General features: G+C 41.8%; 1 protein-coding gene, 1 long non-coding RNA gene and 1 pseudogene across 5 annotated transcripts in view; 2 read left to right on the top strand and 1 right to left on the bottom strand.

Moving 5' to 3' along the window:
- The first annotated feature begins 294 nt into the window (after positions 1-294).
- On the top strand, positions 295-1,009 carry LOC118613849. Its single transcript, XR_004955965.1, has 3 exons — positions 295-394; positions 523-574; positions 658-1,009. It is a non-coding gene; the product is annotated as an uncharacterized LOC118613849 (long non-coding RNA).
- Positions 1,010-6,021: 5,012 nt separating this feature from the next.
- Positions 6,022-6,140, top strand: LOC118614559 (annotated as a pseudogene).
- Positions 6,141-14,533: 8,393 nt separating this feature from the next.
- Positions 14,534-18,950, bottom strand: part of KLF7 (Kruppel like factor 7) — a 79,328-nt gene continuing 74,911 nt past the window's right edge. For all 4 annotated transcript variants that reach the window (XM_036238040.1, XM_036238042.1, XM_036238043.1 and 1 more), the window contains one exon: positions 14,534-17,354. In XM_036238040.1, the coding sequence (XP_036093933.1) occupies positions 17,303-17,354 (52 nt within the window). In that variant the 3' untranslated portion in view covers positions 14,534-17,302. The remainder of the gene's footprint in view (positions 17,355-18,950) is intronic.

The following is an 18,950-nucleotide window of genomic DNA, read 5'->3' as shown; positions in this document are numbered from 1 at the left end:
CTATCCTATCCTATCACAAGTAATACTTGGATGGCAATTTTCTCTTTATCTTGCACTTATGGAGAGCTGTTCTTAAAAAACTAAATAATCCAATCTAGTCCTGCGACTCTATAACAACCAGCTTTACTGTTATAAGTACTGACATGATGATTGGTTGGTGAAAACCACCATATAGATCCCCTTAGAAGCAGTAGGTGGGGCGGGGCTGAGAGTGGCGGTGGGGGATAGGGGCGGGGGTAAGGCTGAGGGGGTGGGGTGGGGGTGAGGGTGGGATATCGCAGAATGTTTACTGAAGTGCTCTTCTGGGCCTTTTCCTTTTCAAGGCTTTCCTCTCTATTCTTCATCTCTCACTGAGCACTACTTCCCAAGACAGAAGCCTTTTACAACAAGAATAGTAAGTTTCCTTGTCTGACATTTTATTTTGAAGGAAATCCAAATCATTTGACAAGCATATATATATATATATATATATATATATATATATATATATATATATATTATATTTATATTTATTTTTTTAAGGGCTGAGCAAACTGGCCCAGTGACACGATGCACCTGGAAAGCCACGCTGCTGGTGAGTGACAGAAGGAAGGGAAAATGCTGAATCTTCTGCTCATATCATCTAAGATCCATTAACAAAGACCCTGTTCTTTCTAGACAAAAATAAACAATGCAGGAACACCTCAAAACGCTTTCCCGCAGTTGTGAAGGAAAAGGCCGGAAATGAGTGGGCGGCTTAATCACCGCTCCCCTCTGTGCCGAGTTTCCTGACCCCTCTTCCTCCCAGTACTCTCCAAGAATTGCAGGAAATCAGACCTCTAATACGGAAAAAATAACACTTAGCAAAGAAAATGGCAAACATTTCCACTGGGGTCGTGTTTTCTGAGGACGAATTGATTAGCTTTTCGGGGATGATGTCTCTGGAGAAAAGAGCAGGATTGAACCTGGCAAACACTGCTTTGTCCTTCCATCAGCCTCTCTGGCAATTCCACAGTTAAGGAGAATCTGAGCTGGGCAAAAATTGGGGTGGTGGGGGGAGGGAATGGGGAATGACACTTGGGGTAGCTGCTGGAGAGGAAGAGAAGAGAGGCTGTGTGCTATGAGTGGAACTCCTTTCTCTCCACTTGTTTTCCTTCTCTGGGCCCAAAGCAGAAGCCACCACCACCAGTCCAAGAGTCGGGGTGAGTGTGAACAGCATGTCCATTTTCTCAAAGACTATGATTAGATTCAGATACAGGAAATGCTCCTTTGAAACGTTTAAGCTTTCTGTTAGTAATGATAATGACAGTCAGCACTTACTGAGCATGTAACGTGCACCAGGGCCAACTCTCATCATTTCCGTGTGTTATTAACTCATGTAATTCTTAAAATGATCCTCGAGTTGCTAACAGAAGCTCAGACATGGGAGACAATTCATAATTAATGTCTGATTGAGTTTCACAGTGCTTTAACCTTTCTCTTTGAATATAAAGTCTTCCAATGTTGTTGGAACTTATTTCAAACCTACAGAGGAAGTCCTGGTAGAGAGACCTGACACAGGAGTTGGTAACGTTGACCAATTTCTCTATCCGGCGGCCATGTTCACGTTTCTCTATACCAGTTAAGTGTTAGCGAAGAGGAAAATGAAGAAAAACATAATTCGAAATGCTAACCAGCTCTCTGTTCTGCTTCTATAAATGTGCTTGCGGTATGCAGGAGCTCATGCAAGAGCTCCCTTGCTCTTTCCTTGACTTGTAAATGTAACTGTTTGTACCCCTAGCAGCCCTGCCTCTTGTAGCACTTTGTACCTTAGCAGCTCCCTGCTTCCTGTAACAATTTGTAACTATCGGTAACCCGTAACAACTCCTGCCCTTCCACCAATGTTACTACTTGTGACCATAGCAACTCCCGCCATTTGTAACATTCTGAGTTCAAACTAACCAATAAGCCTGTATAAAATCCCTGTATATAACGAATGTTGCAACTATGCTCTGGACTCAGACTATTCCCAGCACTAGCTCTTCTGGGACCACGTGTAATAAAATGAGTTCTCTTTTTCTTCGAGTTACTGCTTGATTTTTCACTGGACTGGCTTTGGGATTTTTCCACAACAGCAGGGTTTCAAAGTGTTTCATTAAGAGGGTGAAGGGTGCAGTCCTACTTAGGTAGAGAAAGAAACCACCTACTTTCAAGATAAGCAGAGTTCTGTAGGAGAAAAGTGCATTAAATATAAAAGGAAAGTTTGCCTCGGAAATACAGTAATGTAGATGATAGGTCTTTTTCTTAATGTGTTAAATTGTGCCTTTTGTGAGTGTAGGGATCACATCTGTTTGTTGTCACTTGCACATCCATAGCCTAGCACAGATTAGCTAGATTAAAAATTCCCAATAAATAGTTGTTTAGTCAATAAATAAGAATCAATGCAAAGATGAACCATTTTATGAGACCATTCTGTTGTTAATATATAATTTTCATATCAAGTTCTTAAAATTGTATTATCACAGAATTTAAGAATAGGAAAAGACTTAAAGATTTATCTGATCTATTCTCTTTATTTTTCAGGAAAGGAAAAGCAAGCCCAGAAAGGCTGAGTGATTTGCCTCAAGTTACACAGTTCACAAGAGGCATAGTTAAGGCTTGGCATATGTTTCCTGACTCTTCAGCACTGTTTTTTCTGCCTGTACACTACCTCACACGCGTATTAATAAAGAGACTCATCTTTGTCCTTATTATAATAGAATTGTACAGGGATTTCCCTCCATTGCTGCAGTTTTTCTCTTGGTTCTCATGGAAACTGTCTTGAAAGGTGCTCTGATTTTTTCCCCTCCTAAATCTTTTGAAAGAAGATACAGTGGAAGTGTGGATGAGGAGGAATTGGTGGTTCTGGTAAACTAGGTCAATGCAGGTGTTGGAGTATATTATGAATTAAAAACATAAAAAAAAATAGGACTCTTCGTAAGGCTGTTACACAATCTGAGATACTTGACCCCAAGATAAAGAGGGGAGCTCTTGGACGTTGCCCTGAGGGAGGGCACCAGACCTGCCTATCTTCTCCTCCTTGTCTGTGGCACAATCTCACTCTCAGCTCTGGAAGAGTGAACACCACGTGCCTGGCCCCTGCTCACCCCTTCCCCTCAGCAACAGCTGCGTCAGTCAGCCAGTGAGGAGCCCTAGTCCTGAGTCTGGCCAATTAAATTCTTCCTCCTGAGAAATTAGAATTTGGACCTGGAGATTGTGTCAGTACCTGTAGGTAGCCAAGTGACAGGTCCTGTAGGAAGAAAGGTACACTGGACCCTATGCTATGGCTGAGGAAGTAAAGAAGCTTGTTTGTGGAAGGCAGACCAATACCAAGGAAAAACAAAAGAGAGAGAGGGAGGGTGGGAGGATGAGATGAGAGGCCCAATGACTCTGACATTCCTCAGGAACTATTTTTCCCACAATGAGTTTTCATGAAATTCCCCTGCATCTTTTCCATTAATATTTTTATCTTGATATGATTGTAGTAAATTTTTGTTCTTTGCAAAGATATGTTCACTTCCGAGTTAGGAAAACCAATAGAGCAAAGGTTGTTTTGCTTTTAAAGGAGCAGGTCAACTGGTAACGGGAAGGGAATACAACTTTGAAAACAAGGAAATAGCAGAGAAGGGACCCTACGAAAACAGAGAAGGTGTCCAGAAACAACCAAAACGTCAGGAATGCCAGAGGGAGCAAGACTGGCGAAACGGCGGGGAGGTGGGTGACAGTGGCTGCCTTCTAGATGCCTCTTTGACTCCATGCCCAGCCAGCCTCATTTTCCAGCCCCAAGAGCCAATCAGCTGCTCCTTACCACTGCACAGGGAGATCATCAAAGAGATTTAATAATGGTTGGCAAATGTCAAATTACATTGAATCTAAACCAAATTCCAGACATTTAGGGCTGTGTAGTCATTAACAATCAATTAGTGGACTTGCTTTTCAGTCAAAGCAGTTTTTATACCCTCTCCTTTCCATGACAAGGAAACACATGCCTTCCTTCTTCTTCTTCTCAGCAGCTGAGCAATGCATCACTCCATAAGCTTAGTCAGGAAAGGAACAGTCTAGTCCTTGTTCTCATTGTGGTTTTATTTCCTCTTTTGCTCCCCCAACAGCACTTTCAGGAGTGGAAGGAAATGTTAAGTGGTGTTTGTACATCCCGTCCTGCAAACATGAGCTAAGGAAAGAAAAATCGGTCATTTTTCTCTCTTTCTTGGGACTCATGAGGCAATAAAAAGTAAAAAGATGGAGAGAATCATCCCAAACCTTCTCTCTAGATGGAAGCAAAAGCTTTGGACTCTTGTACCTTGAGGAGCGATGCACACCAATTACACAAAGAGGGCGTTAGGTGAACTCATTTCACCTCTAATGGCCCATGTTCTGATGCAGCAGGATTACATTCCAGCAACAGAGCCGTAAACATTTACCACAAAACAAAACATCGCTCTATTGATTGCTAAGTATCTGCTTCATCCTTCCCTTTCCAAATTAGCTCAGATTTATGGCAATTCCCTTCCTGCTCCCTGAGCCGGCCACCTCATCTGCAGGTCAGAGGAAGGAGATAAGCAGGAATTTGTAGCAGAACATTTTCAGGAAGAGCTTTCACAATCATTTTGCGAATTCCTCTTTGCTCCTATTTTTCCCTGCTAGGTCTTCCACAGGCCTATTTTTAGAATAACTTTCTCAGAATATACAGAAGCCCATATTGTCCAACTGTGACATGGATTCCTTCCTCTAGTTTATTTGATAAAATCTGGACATTAAACTGGGCTTTGCTCAGAGGGCTTTGTCGACAGACTGCAGATGCATATGGGGTCCTCCAAGCTCTTAGTCCCACATAACTTTTGCTTCAAAGTCAAACTTCGGGGGCATAGAGGTGGAAGTGATGAAAGAGGCAAAGGTTTAAAGAAACAAGACTTGACACAGAGAGGTGTCACTGGCATTTCAGAAGCCAAGGACAGGGTTCAGACCACAGTCTTATTCCCCAAATGATGAGTTCTTTAGGCCCTGTAACAGGCTGGCATTTCTGTGTCCAGGTTAGGGCCTCTGCCAGAAATCACTTCAGCACAGGGCATAAGCTGCTAAGGCCAAACAAGAGGATTGAATGAAAACCCACAAAATAAAAACTCACTGTCCCCAGAGGTCTTTTCTAAAAAAAAAAAAAAAAAAAAAAAAAAAAAGATTCCGGGAGGCTCCATGGTAGCATGCTTTCAGGAGGGAGTTTTTAGGGCTTTACCAGATGGGGACCTCCTTGGAAGTCACCCCTCAGTAACTGGTGGTAAGGCAGTTCTCGTTGTGACAGATTCCAAGCAAATGCAGTCCGAGGAACAGACCTACTGAACTCTGAGCAGATCCTAAGTACATATGACAATGCATTATTTTTATAGAATAAAGACTAGAGACCACCTACTTGCATTTAAAAATGTTGCTTTGCTTTGTATATAGGTGTTTCTCAGACGCTGAGGTGCTCTGAAAATGGCCCTGAGAGAACCTGTTAAAACATAGATGTCTATCTAGTTCTTACTCCCAAAGAATGAGACTAAGAAAATTGCATTTTTAAAAAGAACTCGATTCTGCTGCAGGTGGTCGTTGGCCTGTGCCCTGAGAAACACCATGCACAGCAGGCTTCTGCATGCATTTAAACAGAAGTCAGTTTCAATTTAGGGGATGATTATGTTGCATCAATCAAAACAAACCTATATTGTGATAGACAGGATTGTGAACAAAGGGAGAAAATTTATATTTGAGATTTTATAATTCTGACTCTCTAAGAGTTACCAAACAGCTATTTGTTAATTATTATTTTATTATTGCTCATGTGTCTTGTTAATTCAAATGGATACGTGTGTGGCTGACACATCTTATAAAGCACACGTATCCCAGTGATTGACCCACTACCTGGCATGTGACAGTGCTTAACAAATGAGGCTGTATTGGAATCTGGCAGTTTTCTGTTTCTAGCTACACCTAAGGAAATCAGGAGAACAACCAAAGCTATGTTCTTAGTAGCACCATTTTAAATTATGCTGAGTCTACGGCCATGCCACCCTCAACAAGCCCAATCTCGTCTGATCTCAGAAGCTAAGCAGGGTCGGGCCTGGTTAGTACTTGGATGGAAGACCACCTAGGAAGACCAGGTGCTGTAGGCATAAAAAATAAAAAATAAGGGATTGTAAGCTGACGAGGTCCTTGCAATCTGTGAGGTCAACCAAGGATTGCCTTGCCTAAAAAAGAAAACAACCAAACAAATAAATAAATCAAGCAAGCTGAGTAATGGACACTCACTCTCCCCGCTCCCTTGCCCTCCGCCACCCCCCGCTGTTCCCCTCACAATGAGAAGTAGTGATACAAGAAAGGTGCAGAGGAGGAAGGGGGAGGAAGGAGTTCCTGGGAGGCTGGGGGCCAGGTCAGTGGGTAACACCAGAGAGGGGAGTCCAAAGTGGGCTTTGGAGCCAGTGCCTCACAGTGATTTTTGCAGATACCAGGAGGCGGAGAGGAGGAAGAAAAGAAAGAAAGAAAAAGAGTAAATGGGAAGAAAAATGAAATCCAAAAACATCATGATTGGGAACAGAAAGGTGTTAAGTTCCCAGAACCAAAGACAAGATTTAAATTTTGGCCATTCATTAATACTGTCATCATATACTCTATATTAGAGTGTAATTAGATATCTCTAAGCAGGGATAAAAACTGATTTGACACTGAGTCAATTCATGTAAGTTTTAAGTGGCAAATCTTTTGGTCTTTGCCTCCATGAGTTTAGCAGAGCATGTACATAAGATCAGGGTATTTATTTCTTATTGCCTGGGGTCTTTGACTAGCAATCCCGTAATCATATTCCATGTACTTCTTAGAACAGTCTACATGTTGTGGAGCTGTAGAAAATATATCATCATTGCTTTGGCTCTGATATTAGAGTCCACAAATGATCATCCTTTAAATACCCTGCAGTTACTCAAGTACATTCCCATCTTGATGAAGGAATCTTGACTTTCTGCCTGCAAGACCAGGACCCCGGATGTCGTTGTTTCAAAGAACAGAACCAAGCCCGGTAACTAGGAACCTGGCATTATTACCTAACTAGAGGCCACCTGTTCACTAGTAGCTGTTTTCTGTGATAAGCTCTGCAGACCTCGGTTTCTGTAGACTCTCATTTTGATCACACAGGAGACTTTGATGGCAATGAAATATCGCTTCCGTTTCTTTATGAAGTCATTTGATACCCTGTGTCTCAGCAGTGATAGACAAAGAACTGCCTGCCTGGCTGCTTATCCTTCCCCACCTCTGAGTCCCAAAGTTGGCCACCTGCTTCTACATTTTTTTCGTATTCATAATCCCCATATCTCTCAGCCTCCTTGCATTTAAAGCCACTTCTTGTGAAAGGGTAGAATAAACTGATTCACATTAAGGCACACATGACAGATAAAAAATATAGAGTTAGCTCTTTCTGGATAGCTCTAGTTTAAAAATAGGGACGGCTTTAGGCAAAAAATAAATATTTAAGAGAGGACTATCGAATGCCTCAAACTTATGGAGAAACATTTGGGGTTGGGGGCTGAGTTGTGTGCATGTATAGGTGGTGGCCTGGGGATGCCAGGAATCATGTCATGAAGGCGAGTACATTTTTCAAAGCCGTGTTTTATAGCATATAAAGTGTTTTCATAGCATTGACTGTTGACTGGGGGACATGAGGAAAGAGTGACCTCCTTGATGCAGTCAACACCTGATGGTTAGAATAATGGCATGACCTGGCCACAAGCCCATCCACTGAGAGTGCCTTTCCCTGAGGGAAGATGGGTGTTCGAAGGATGGGAAAGCAAGGCAGAGAATGCATGCTCACTTCACTTATGGCCACATTATCTTCTTCCTCCTAAGAGACCTCTGGGTCCTTAAGTAACTTCCCAGTCATCAAATCAGTCTTTATTAAATTTTCACATGCACTTAGTTTTAGATTCAATTTGAAATGTGCTCCAAGGAGCATCACGTGGACTAAATAATTAGCTAAAGAGAAATGGTACAGAATAGATTTTAGACAATGGCACAGAACAGTGCCTCTCCAATACCACCAATAGTAATTGAGTCTTTTAATGTAACACAAAAATGAACATTTTAATTTTGAGTTATACATTTATTTTCATTTGTATTTAAAAGGAAAACAGTTAAATCAGTGGTTTCGGGAATATTCTTGCTTAGGACAAAGCTAACATAGGCATTTAATTTTTTAAAGAGTGGGTCAATTTAAAGAAATATATTAAGAAAGTGATAGTGCAAGGATATTGCGAGAATCTTGAAGGTCACACTCAAGTGACTTAAGTTTAAGAAACAAACACTGCATATCAGTAATGCTGAGTTGACTCCTGTTCTGCAAAGGATGTGCTTGAGTAAGTTGCAACCTCTCCGAGCCTCAGTTTACTCAAGGACAACAGTGGCATTTAAGGAGATTTCCAAGATCCCTTCCAATTCTAGCATGTGATGACTTCCCTATATTACAGCTTACTTTCTGTGACTATTTGGGAGGAAATGGAGGGATTAAATCGGTTGCCAATGGAAATGTCATGGCTAGACACACATAACCATCAAATTAGCTCCTGGTTACCCAGAAACAGTGAGGGGTAGAGAAAAGTACACTAGGTGGAGAGTTAGGGGACCTACACACCAGTACTACCACTGATTGTGTCCCTTGAGCCTTCACAAAGTCACGTGCCCTCTTTGATCTCCAGCTCCTCCATTTGTGAGGGCAAAGGGGTCACAGCGGTGAATGATACCTATCGCATTACTATTCAGTCTTATTGGGCAGCTCAAATGCAGTGTATGTGAAGTGAAAAATTCTACATCAACATAAACTTTGCTCTTCCATCCTCTTGTATCATTTCATTATTTTTAAATGGAGTACAGTGGTACATATAGCTATATTATGATCAGGCAGAAATTTAAAAATAGTAATAGTTTATGTTCAAGACAATCAATGTTGATAATATTTAATATTGATAATACTTAATAGCTCAGATAAAATGTTTAATGTTTAATGGATTGGCATGGACAGCCCAGAAAACCATCACCTACCAGTCACGTCCAAATCTCGTTTCGGTTAAAAGTTTTAACCCTCTCCTCTTCTAAACCTATCCTTGTAAGTGGAAGATAAGCCAGATATATGAAATTATTTATCAATTCCACTGGGCTCTGCTTTTTATGAGCTTCCTTTCCATTAGCCCAGAATTCCCAGTTGTATATGCAACCTCAGATTATTGCTGTCACAAGGTTTATGTATATTATTCCCCTAGGATGTCCAAGTTACACTTTCAGATTATTACCTGTTGAATTCGAATTATAGTTATTTTTGTACTGTTACCAAGCTTGATTCTCTGATTTAGTATTTGACAAGGAGATAAATATTGCTAGAAGGTGACATAAAGAACTTGTAATTTCCAAATAGCCATAGCACAGCAGAGAGAGTCACTCAGTATGAAGTGTGGAGTCATTTAGTGTGAGGTCGAGCATTCTCCCTACTCGGGAGTCATCCTTGAATTTATATTATGTTGCAAAAATGGATGCTCAGAAAGGTTGTGAAGTGGGTAATGTGTTTTTAGATATATTTTAAGCAAAAGTTATGTTTCTAAATATGAAAGCTTCAGTCGTCTAGAATATTCACTTATGTAAACCATCTCGTTTCCTTATGCCAGAGATTAGACTTACCACCAGCTCCTCTTAAGATCTCAGCACAGCGCAGGTTGTCCCCCATCTTAAATGTCCAATTCGATACCCTAAGTAATACTGCAAAGCTATCTTCTCCTTCCTCATGCAAAGAAATTTCTAGGCAAACAACTTTGGTTATGAGATAGTTAAATTACTCATCTAGTCGGGGATCTACCAGATCAACAGGGACCAGAAGGTCGGGCTGCAGATCCCAGGGCCAGTGCTTTTCCCACTGGATGCCGTGGTTTCTCGTCAGTCAGCCTTGGGTTGCCCTGTTGCCTAGCTCACTTGCCTGCTTGAAGATGTGGCAACTGATACTCACAATTTCCAAGAATATTTCCCTGACCCTTGTAGTATCTATCGTTCTCTTCATCTCAAGTTTTATTAGGGTGAAAACACAATCACTCGTCCCTGCCAAACCCACTGCAACACTCCTTACACCTGCTTTCCTGTCCAGAATGTCTATGCGTATGGAGCTGGTTCAGTCACTACAGCCATAGTCTTCCATGTAAAAATGTACTGTAAAGTTTCTGGTCAGATTCATTTGATGGGGGATAGAAGTGATTCACCAGTGTATGTTTCCAGAAGTCCAAAGTGTGAAAAGAAAGCTTGAACAGTAACTGCGTCCCATGCTAAGTGATAGATGTATTTATTGTATCTAGTTAATGATACTACTCTTCTTGAAGAATTGTCCTGTAAGAGATGCTGGGATAGTAACACCAGTTAAGACTCTCTACTTTCCTCTTTACTTTGATGTTCTTTCCTGGAAGTTGTATGTGAAAAGAGATTTTAGTCAGTGTTCTTTTCAGTTTGGAGAATTTTCCCCAGGCCCTTCTTGGTGTTTGAGGCAGGTTTTTTTTTTTTTTTTTTTTTTGCACCTAACTTCTTATACCACATAGAGCTACCCATATTCTTCTGCCCCTGCCCCTGGTTAGCCAGCTCTTCTCCACTTAGTCCTGTACATCGACTCTTCCCACCTCTCACCTAAATTATCCCTTCTCGCCTTGGCCCTTCTTCCCTCCTCCACAAACTGCATCAATTTATCCTTTCCAAATATGTTCCTATTTAACACGATCCCAGAGCAAATTCCTTCTTACACCAAATAAACTGCTTTCAATAAGCCTCTCTAACCCCCTAAACAAATAACATCTCAAAACTCACCTCATTCTAAAATATTGCTTTTCATAACCTCCAACCATTTGCTGCTTTCTACCCCCTCAAAGAAATAAACTGTCTTCAGTATTCTCTCTTATTTGGGCACTGAGCTACCTCATTGAAACCATAAAGCACACACACACACACACACACACACACACACACACACCCCAACCTCCCAAAGAAAAATGGCCTAATACAGTCTTTTGACTTCCCTTTCTCTAAGAAAATTCTCATGAGGTATATAAGGACCCATTTGTGTCTCTTTGAGAATTTTTCTCTCTCAATGAAATAAGCTATGGAGAAATACAGTAAGGCATTCCAAGGCCAAACACATTCTACTGTTTATTACACATATTACATTCTTAAATAAAAATGCGTCACATAACATTTTTTGCATAGATATCTTACAATATACCAATTTAAAAAAGAATTATGAAACAGACCAGTAACAAAAATAAATTTTTTCTTCATTAATAATTTTGTAACATTAACATACCACCATCATATAATACAAATAATAGTTTTAAATCTTAAGACTTTTATACAGCAAAAAAACTTGACAAAGTAATATATTTATATATATATATATATAAAAAGCTTAAAAAAAATAAAATGTCAAAAAAAGGCATAACCGAGGGCTATAAGACTGGGTACTTCTGTGATATATTATAAATACCAGAGAAGGCCTGAGAGAATGTGACGGGGGAGGTGGGGGAGGGGAGGGGGCTGGGAGTAGGTCTCTCCAAACACACTTGTTAGACACATCTGGCAAAAAGAAAATGTATAGTGCAAAAATAAATTTCTTCAAGCCAACTGTTAAGAGGATAATAGAGATTAAAAAAAAAAAGTGGTAGTGGCTGTGAAGTCGTATAGAGGGAGTAAGGAGGGGGTGACAAGAGAGAAGGAGTTTGGGGAGATTGGTGGAAAGGAAGGGGAGGCTTCGGAAAACATTAAACATTTATTTTTGCCTCTGTGTTAGCAAGGAGATCTTGGCCATAACAGATGTACTTTTCCTCCCTGGAATGAAGCAGAAGTGAAAGATAGGGAAATTAAGTCTGGGTATAGATAGGAAATGCATGCTGGGAAAAAAAAGAAAAGGTTGAGAACCAGCCAATGAGCTCAAAAGCCTCTCGGGACCTAGAGTTGCAGAAATTATTCTGCCTCTGGTCCAAAGGCCTAGTATTAAAATGTCCCCTCTTCCCGCCCTCAGCCCCTCCCCTTTATGTGGAACTCCCAGTGTGGTTTCAATATACTGGCAATTATAAGCATCCATCCCCCCAAAAAGATATTAGGCACTGGTGGCTACTCCTCTTAAACATCAGTAGCCTGTTTTCCTTCTGTGAAGGTACAATAGGTACACAGGCACACGTCTAGGCGCGTGCACACATACCACCCTCATTTTTCTGACGTGGGGTCCATTTTATGGCAGTAGACAGAAGCTGGAGTCAAAGCAGTTTACGATTCCAAAGCTCACAGTTGAAAAAAATTGTATAAACAGTCCCCAACAAAGAACGGATCAACCTTCCCTCGTGACTGCTGAGAGGGAGCCCTGTTTGAAAGAGTATCTTGTTTGGGATATCTGTGAAGCGATGGCCTAGGATTTCTCCCTCCGTTTTTGATACCTGTTTCCCGAGGACTTACGCTTAAATTCAAAACACCTGAAGAATACAGTACTAGATTGGAAGCGTGCACAGAGGAAAGTTAATTGCAGCTTTAGTATCCCCTTTTCTGGGATCTATTAGGAACCAACTGAGGAGCTTTAAGAGAGTGTTAAAAGCGAGAGAAAACCCTGAAGCCTCAGGCAGTTAGTCATGGGATCTCACACAGAGAAGCAGTTTTTGCTTCCTTCGACACATTTTTGTTGTTCCATCGCAAGTATTCCCAAAGATCCTCACTGAGGAAAGTAGGACATCAAAGAGGCACTGATGTATAACTCAGGCCAGCCCCCTCTAGTTTTCAAACTGATATATCACCATGTTTACCGAAAGTCAATCCAGACCCAGAATGTGAGTTCTGTCCTCCTGCCCCCATCCCACGCTTGGCAGGTGGCCACTTCCAGAAGATGCCGGGGAAAGCTTCTGCAAGCACATTTCAACCAAGTTCTACTCAATGAATTTTCACTTTGGCAAAGATCTGGGTGCAAAACTGTGGCCAGACATGCTGGCCCTCATAAGGTTTTTAAAAAAGAGTGACAATGAACCTGATTTTTGTAGTTAAATGTGTTGCTCTCCCTTTCCCTACCTTTTTCCTTCTCCTAAAGCCAATTCATGCACGAGAGAAGACATAAGCACTTTGTGCTGTATTTTATTATTTTACAAAGTGACTTCCATAGAGGAAACCATTTTGACCAATAATACGAATCACTAGGTTTTGTCTTTCTTGCCACTTGCGTTTATTTCACTTTGCCACAGAACTCCGGAGTGGGGGCTACAGGCAGAATGCTCTGAGTGCACTGGATGTGCGGCCCTGAAAATTCCATTTATTTCCCCTTTGATGCAAATAGACATGGCTAATCTGGAAGTTTATCCCAAACTAAAGTCCTTAAAAAATCTTCTCTGGCTTCTAGATACAAAGAAGATTTTTTAAAAATAGGAATCAGTTCTGCTAATCACGTGTGAGGTTGGCCGTCTTTTTACCCTGTTAGAATCAGGCAATCGAAGATGTAGAAAGGGCACAAAGGTGCAGGAGGGAAGGAGATGGTATCTGAAGCGCTTTGCAAGGGAAAGCGGGATTGGAGAGGAGAAGGAAATGGTCAGCATGAAGTTCGGTTTTGGGGTCTCTGATATTTTTTATAAAATGCAGCTTTGTCATGGAATCTGAACACCTCTTTTTCTAGACATTATAGTCATCAATCACCACCAGGCATTAAGTTGGGCCAATTAACCGTTAGTGGGGCAGGAGGCCAGTAGCTAGGAGCAGCAAATAATTCCAGGTTTCCACGTCTCTGACTTACAGCTAGGTGGTAGCAGAAAGAAGCACAACTTGAAGGAAAAAAAAAATTGTCAATGGCTTAGAAACACTCTTGTTCTATACATCAAACTCTGAACCCTGGATAAAGTGTGCTTGAGAGGACAACCGCAAGAAACACCACGCCAGGTTTTCCCTTTCAAATTTGGGATTCCCTGCAATGTTAGGAGGTAACAATTTAAATGAGAAAACGGTTTAATGTGTTTTAAAATGTCCACTAAAGCACTGTATAAATAACCTGTCCTCTTGGGAGCAAAATATTTTCAGGTTATTTCCTAGAAAGCCTGTTCATTTCAGCAGGCTCTTACCAACCATCTTTGCCATTTCAGAGGTGATGGACATTTTATCACAAATTTATTTCCAAAATGACTGGGTTTACTCCCACTCCCATGGATAGGACTGGTTATCATTCTTAGGTGTCAATCGGGTTAGAGAACAGTTTCAAAGCCATATACTTAGCACCCACCAAATTCCCAGGCCAATTCTCACAGTCAACAAACGACTCTGAAGCAAGCCAGCCCCACCATCACGGTTCAGTGCACCCTGCTCTGAGAAAGGTCAGGAGCGGATTACATAGGACCTCATTGATACAAAAGAGAGAGGAATCACCCATCAGTTCAGACCCTGATGAGGACCAAAGGGCCTTTGTTCCGCCACATTCAGATGAGATCTTTTCAAGACCACAGATGACAACAGGGAGCAAACAAGCAATAATTACTCTTCTGCATTCTTTTTTTTTTTTTAACTTTCTTTTTAATAGAGCCTTGCATTGGTCAGGTTGAAAATTAAATTAAGTATTATAAACCCTTAATAGTAGCATTTTGAGAGGCAAGAACAGCTCCAGCTTGGGAGACAACATTTGAAAATTGTGGCAGCCACGGCTAATGCCATCACTGGTGTGTGCGTGCGTGCGTGCTGGAGGCTGCTATAGAAAGGGAAATCAATAAACCAACAAAATCTGGGGTGTCTAAAGTTTCATCTAGTGCACTGACTGGAGGTGCTACAGTTTAATACAGCTGAGGTTCCAGGTCCCTCACACATCCTTCATCCAAAAAGGATGCACCACACATTCAAATATAATCCCATGGTACGCCCTGATGGACTGGCCACAAAAATGCACTCAAATGCAGTAGAGAACTACGAGATTGTCAGCAAGCAGTGCTCCAGAAATTGTTTCTAAGTCATGTCTAGTTTTAAATCTTTGGAATAAAACTGATTTTTTTTTTTTTAAAAAACCCTCCGACTAACATATACATAATTGCCTCCGGCAAATGGGCAGATTTCATGGGTGTGTTTTAGGGTGTTTTTGTTGTTCTTGTTATGTTTTTTCTTTTTTTTTTTTTCTTTCTTTTTTTTGGTCTAAATTGAAAAAGAAAAAGAGAAAAGAAAGTTTAAGGGCCAGACCTCAGAATGCCCCAAGTGTCCAATTGGCAGCTACAGCATTTGTGACAAGGAGTCTCCTTTACCCTCAGACGAACAGTTTCAACATTTCAGTGAAATCAAAGGTTGCAGAAAGCTCAGAAACCAAATGCCAAGGATCTTGAAGGTTGTCGTCATAAATGTATTTGTGTTTCTTACATTATTATTTCCTTTTAAAGACATCAGTTTTGCATCCCAAATAGGTATGGGGTAGCATTTTAACAGTCAGTGAGTCAAACAGTCGGAGGAGGGCAGGAGGGGAGCCAGCTGGGATGAAGCAGCAGCAACCGTGTGCGGACCAAACGCCATTTTTGTTTTTTAGACGTGTCTTGAAGGGATGGTCCCAGAATATACAAAATATACAATCTGTCCTAATAACCACCCCGCTTGCTTGCATAGGCCATTTAATGGTCCTAAAGGCAGTCTTTGGAGTTGAGGCCAGTGCCAGCTAGCTAAGAATGCGGGTAGATAGAGACCGATATTGGATGTGTGTGCGGGATGAGAAGTAAGGAATGGAACCCCCTTGGAGTCAGGTTGCAGAGTAAACGTGAGGCCTCTGTTCATCCTGGGTGCTCTAGATCACAAGTCATGATGGGCCTAGCCAGAAAAAAAAATTAGAAATACATCTCTCCTTTTAGACAGACCATAAGAGATACATCTCAACCCTTTTCTTAAATGTCCACCCTTCATTCCCATAATGGTATTTTGAATTGTGTGTCTGACAAGTGGGGTAACATGAGCTCAGTGGGTATGAGAAGAAGATAGGATGATGCTTTTTGAAGTCACTAGACTTGGGAGGCATCCTCAGTTTTCCCCACTCCTGGAAAGAGTGATATTTTTGGCTTTTTGTCAGGTCATAACCCAGAGTTAGGTTCAGTATGCAGCTGCCCTTTGACACTAGCGACATCTGTGCTGAAACTGGTTACAGGAGAGCAATGACACACACAGCACAGGGTTGATCACTATGAGCTGAGGTCAGGACGCCTCAAGGGGATGAGAGAACTGTGATGTCCCATCTGATTGGCTGCTTCGAGAGCTGGACATCCAGGTGCTGAGAGAGTCCTGGAGAGGTTTAGTCCATGGAGAAAAGATAAAACATTTAAGCTTCCAAATAAGCTTTTCAAGTTTTCATTAGCAAAAACAGAGAGATTAAAAAGAAAAAATCTAGCACTGGCAATAAGGTGAGGCTCAAGGGATAGACTGTGATTTATCATCAAGGACTTTATTCTCTTGGCCACTTTGCAGTCATGCTAGAAGTTTCCAGAATCCCTAGTGCATATGGTGTGCAAGAGTCAAAAAGTAAGAAAAGAAAACTCCTCCCTTAAGAGTGAAGTCTAGAGAAATGCAGGCCAGAAAGGTGTAAGGTGTTATTCCAGAGTCTGCCGCCGCTAAGGCCGTTGGTATCGACTCGAAAGATCTCAACGGTACTAAGAAGAACCAAAACCGATCAACAGTTCTTTGAGGAAGTTGGACGCACGGAATAGTAGGACTTTTCACACACAAAGGACAAATAAACCAAGAGTTAATTTTGGCTACCAAACTGCAATTTGGTTTTCTAGGTCATTTTCCCCCAACTATTTAAAAAGAAACATTAGTGCTACACATATGCAACTTTAAGACGTTGTATTCTCCTATCGAGTTGCACTGAGAAGCAAGTTAAATAAGCCCCTCTTACTGCCGTCCACCTGCAGAGACGTCACATCCATTCTCTTTGATTTCCATTGGCAACAGCGGGAAATAATTCCAATAGTGCTGAAGTGAGCAGCCAGTCTGCCTTGCTGAGTTCACCTGGTTTCCTTCTTCTTTGTCTTCTACCATCTGGCTAGGGCAAGGCATAAAGAATAGACGTATATATTTTAAATACAGCTGAGTGCATGACAGTGTGTGTGTAGGAGGGGTCTGTGCATGACAGCGTGTGTGTATGTGTGTGTCTGTGTGTGTGTGTGTACACAGAGGTTTATAAGTGAGAACTTTCTTCTGCGAGGCAATGGGTCCCCGCCTGAAGTCCAGCCCCCTGCCTCATGGCATTTCCTTCAGACAACGGCCGATGTCATGGCAACTCTGGCCTTTAGGATTTTTAGATATGTCTCTTCATATGGAGAGCAAGATGATCAGACCTGGAAAAACACCTAGGAAATACAAACAACAACAAGGATATTAGAAAGGTCCAGGTAAAGGACTTGACTTCCATCACCCCTTAGAAAATGATTAACCCTACCTTAAAGACCGACAGCACATGTGTATTAAGAAGCAAGACAGTGTGTTAGGAAGATGAGCTCAGGAGTCAGATTCCTCGGGTTCAAATCCCAGCTCTTCCATAGATGTCTGACTTTGAGCACGTTAACCCCTGTGCCTTAATTCCTCCTCAGTAAAATGGTGATAATGATAGATGATCTATGTAAAGGGCTTAAACTATTGCCTGACACATAGTAAAGATCTCAGTGGATGTTAACTACTATTATCATAATCATCATTCCTAAAGAAGAAGCAAACGTGCAAATGTTTTGGAAACATGTGCCGTGCCCATACACTGTAAATATACTAGGAATGACTAGCCTGTATCATCAAACGGTGGAATGCTAACATTTCAACACCCAGATTTCAGTCTTGAGATGCACAAGCGAGGCCCAGAAACACGGCCTTCAGGTTGACACAGAAATTCTATATTCGAGTCAAGAGAAAGAATGGAGAAGGGAGCTCACATTTATGGAGTATGGTCGAATATGCAGACATGTGCTTGGTGTTTCCCCAATATTACCCCAGTACCATCCTCAGCAGTCTTCCATCATAACTGTTCACACCCTTCTGTGTGTCTGTGGATAGGGAATTTCCTAGCTAGTGAGTGACAAATTTGAGAGTTAAACCCAGGTAGATCTGCAATCTCGCTTTTTCAAACTGTTTCTTGGTACCTAAGATCCACCACTGAGTGCCTTCCTCAGCTTTCAGGGTAGATGCAGTGGTTGTCTTCAATCCTTCCCCTTCTGACACCACCAGCCCGCTTTTCCCTTGAATGGCAATTCTCCCGTGTTCTCAGTTGTATGAGGTTGACCCCCTCTCCTTGGGCTGGAGTCGTGCCCATAGTGAACTGCTAAGCGACAGTCGAGTGACCCGTAAAGATCAATGAGCGCCAGCACGGGACCGTTTGCTGAAACTACGGGTGGGAAAAAAGCAGCTCTTCTTTTCCACTGGGGCTGTAAGCTACTAAGATTGAAGTGTGGAGCTGCTGGTGTCCATATTGCCATGTGGGAAAGAGTCTGCTTGAGAACTATGTCAGGAGAGAAAAACTGGGCCGAGGAGGTGGGGGAGGGGAGAGAGAGAGAGAGATGGGGGGGAGGAGAAAGAGAGGGGTGGGGAGGAGAAAGAGAGAGTCCTTCCTGATATAAACATCTGAGAACCTGGATCCAGCTAAGCCTAGAGACAAGCTAACTGTGTACTTCTTAGTTACCTGGGCTAATAAGTACTCTTTGAGGCTAACACCAGTCTGAATCTGGTGCCTGTACATAACTAATAGACAGGGCATTTTCATACCCCCACACCTTACAACCTAAGGTTCTGACGAGACTCCTGGTGAAGTCAGCACATAAGAAAGCATAGTTCTTGGCTCTAGATGTGCGCTCTCCCTCTAGATTCTTCACTTAAAACGGGCCACTCTCCTACCTGACATTAATGCCAGGCTCCCCTGAGGCTCAAGATACCTTCACAGTCCAAAACTCTTTTCAGGACGT

The sequence above is a fragment of the Rousettus aegyptiacus genome, unplaced genomic scaffold (genome assembly GCF_014176215.1).
Source record: "Rousettus aegyptiacus isolate mRouAeg1 unplaced genomic scaffold, mRouAeg1.p scaffold_m13_p_2, whole genome shotgun sequence".
NCBI lineage: Eukaryota > Metazoa > Chordata > Mammalia > Chiroptera > Pteropodidae > Rousettus > Rousettus aegyptiacus.
This window is presented reverse-complemented; position numbering and strand designations above follow the sequence as displayed.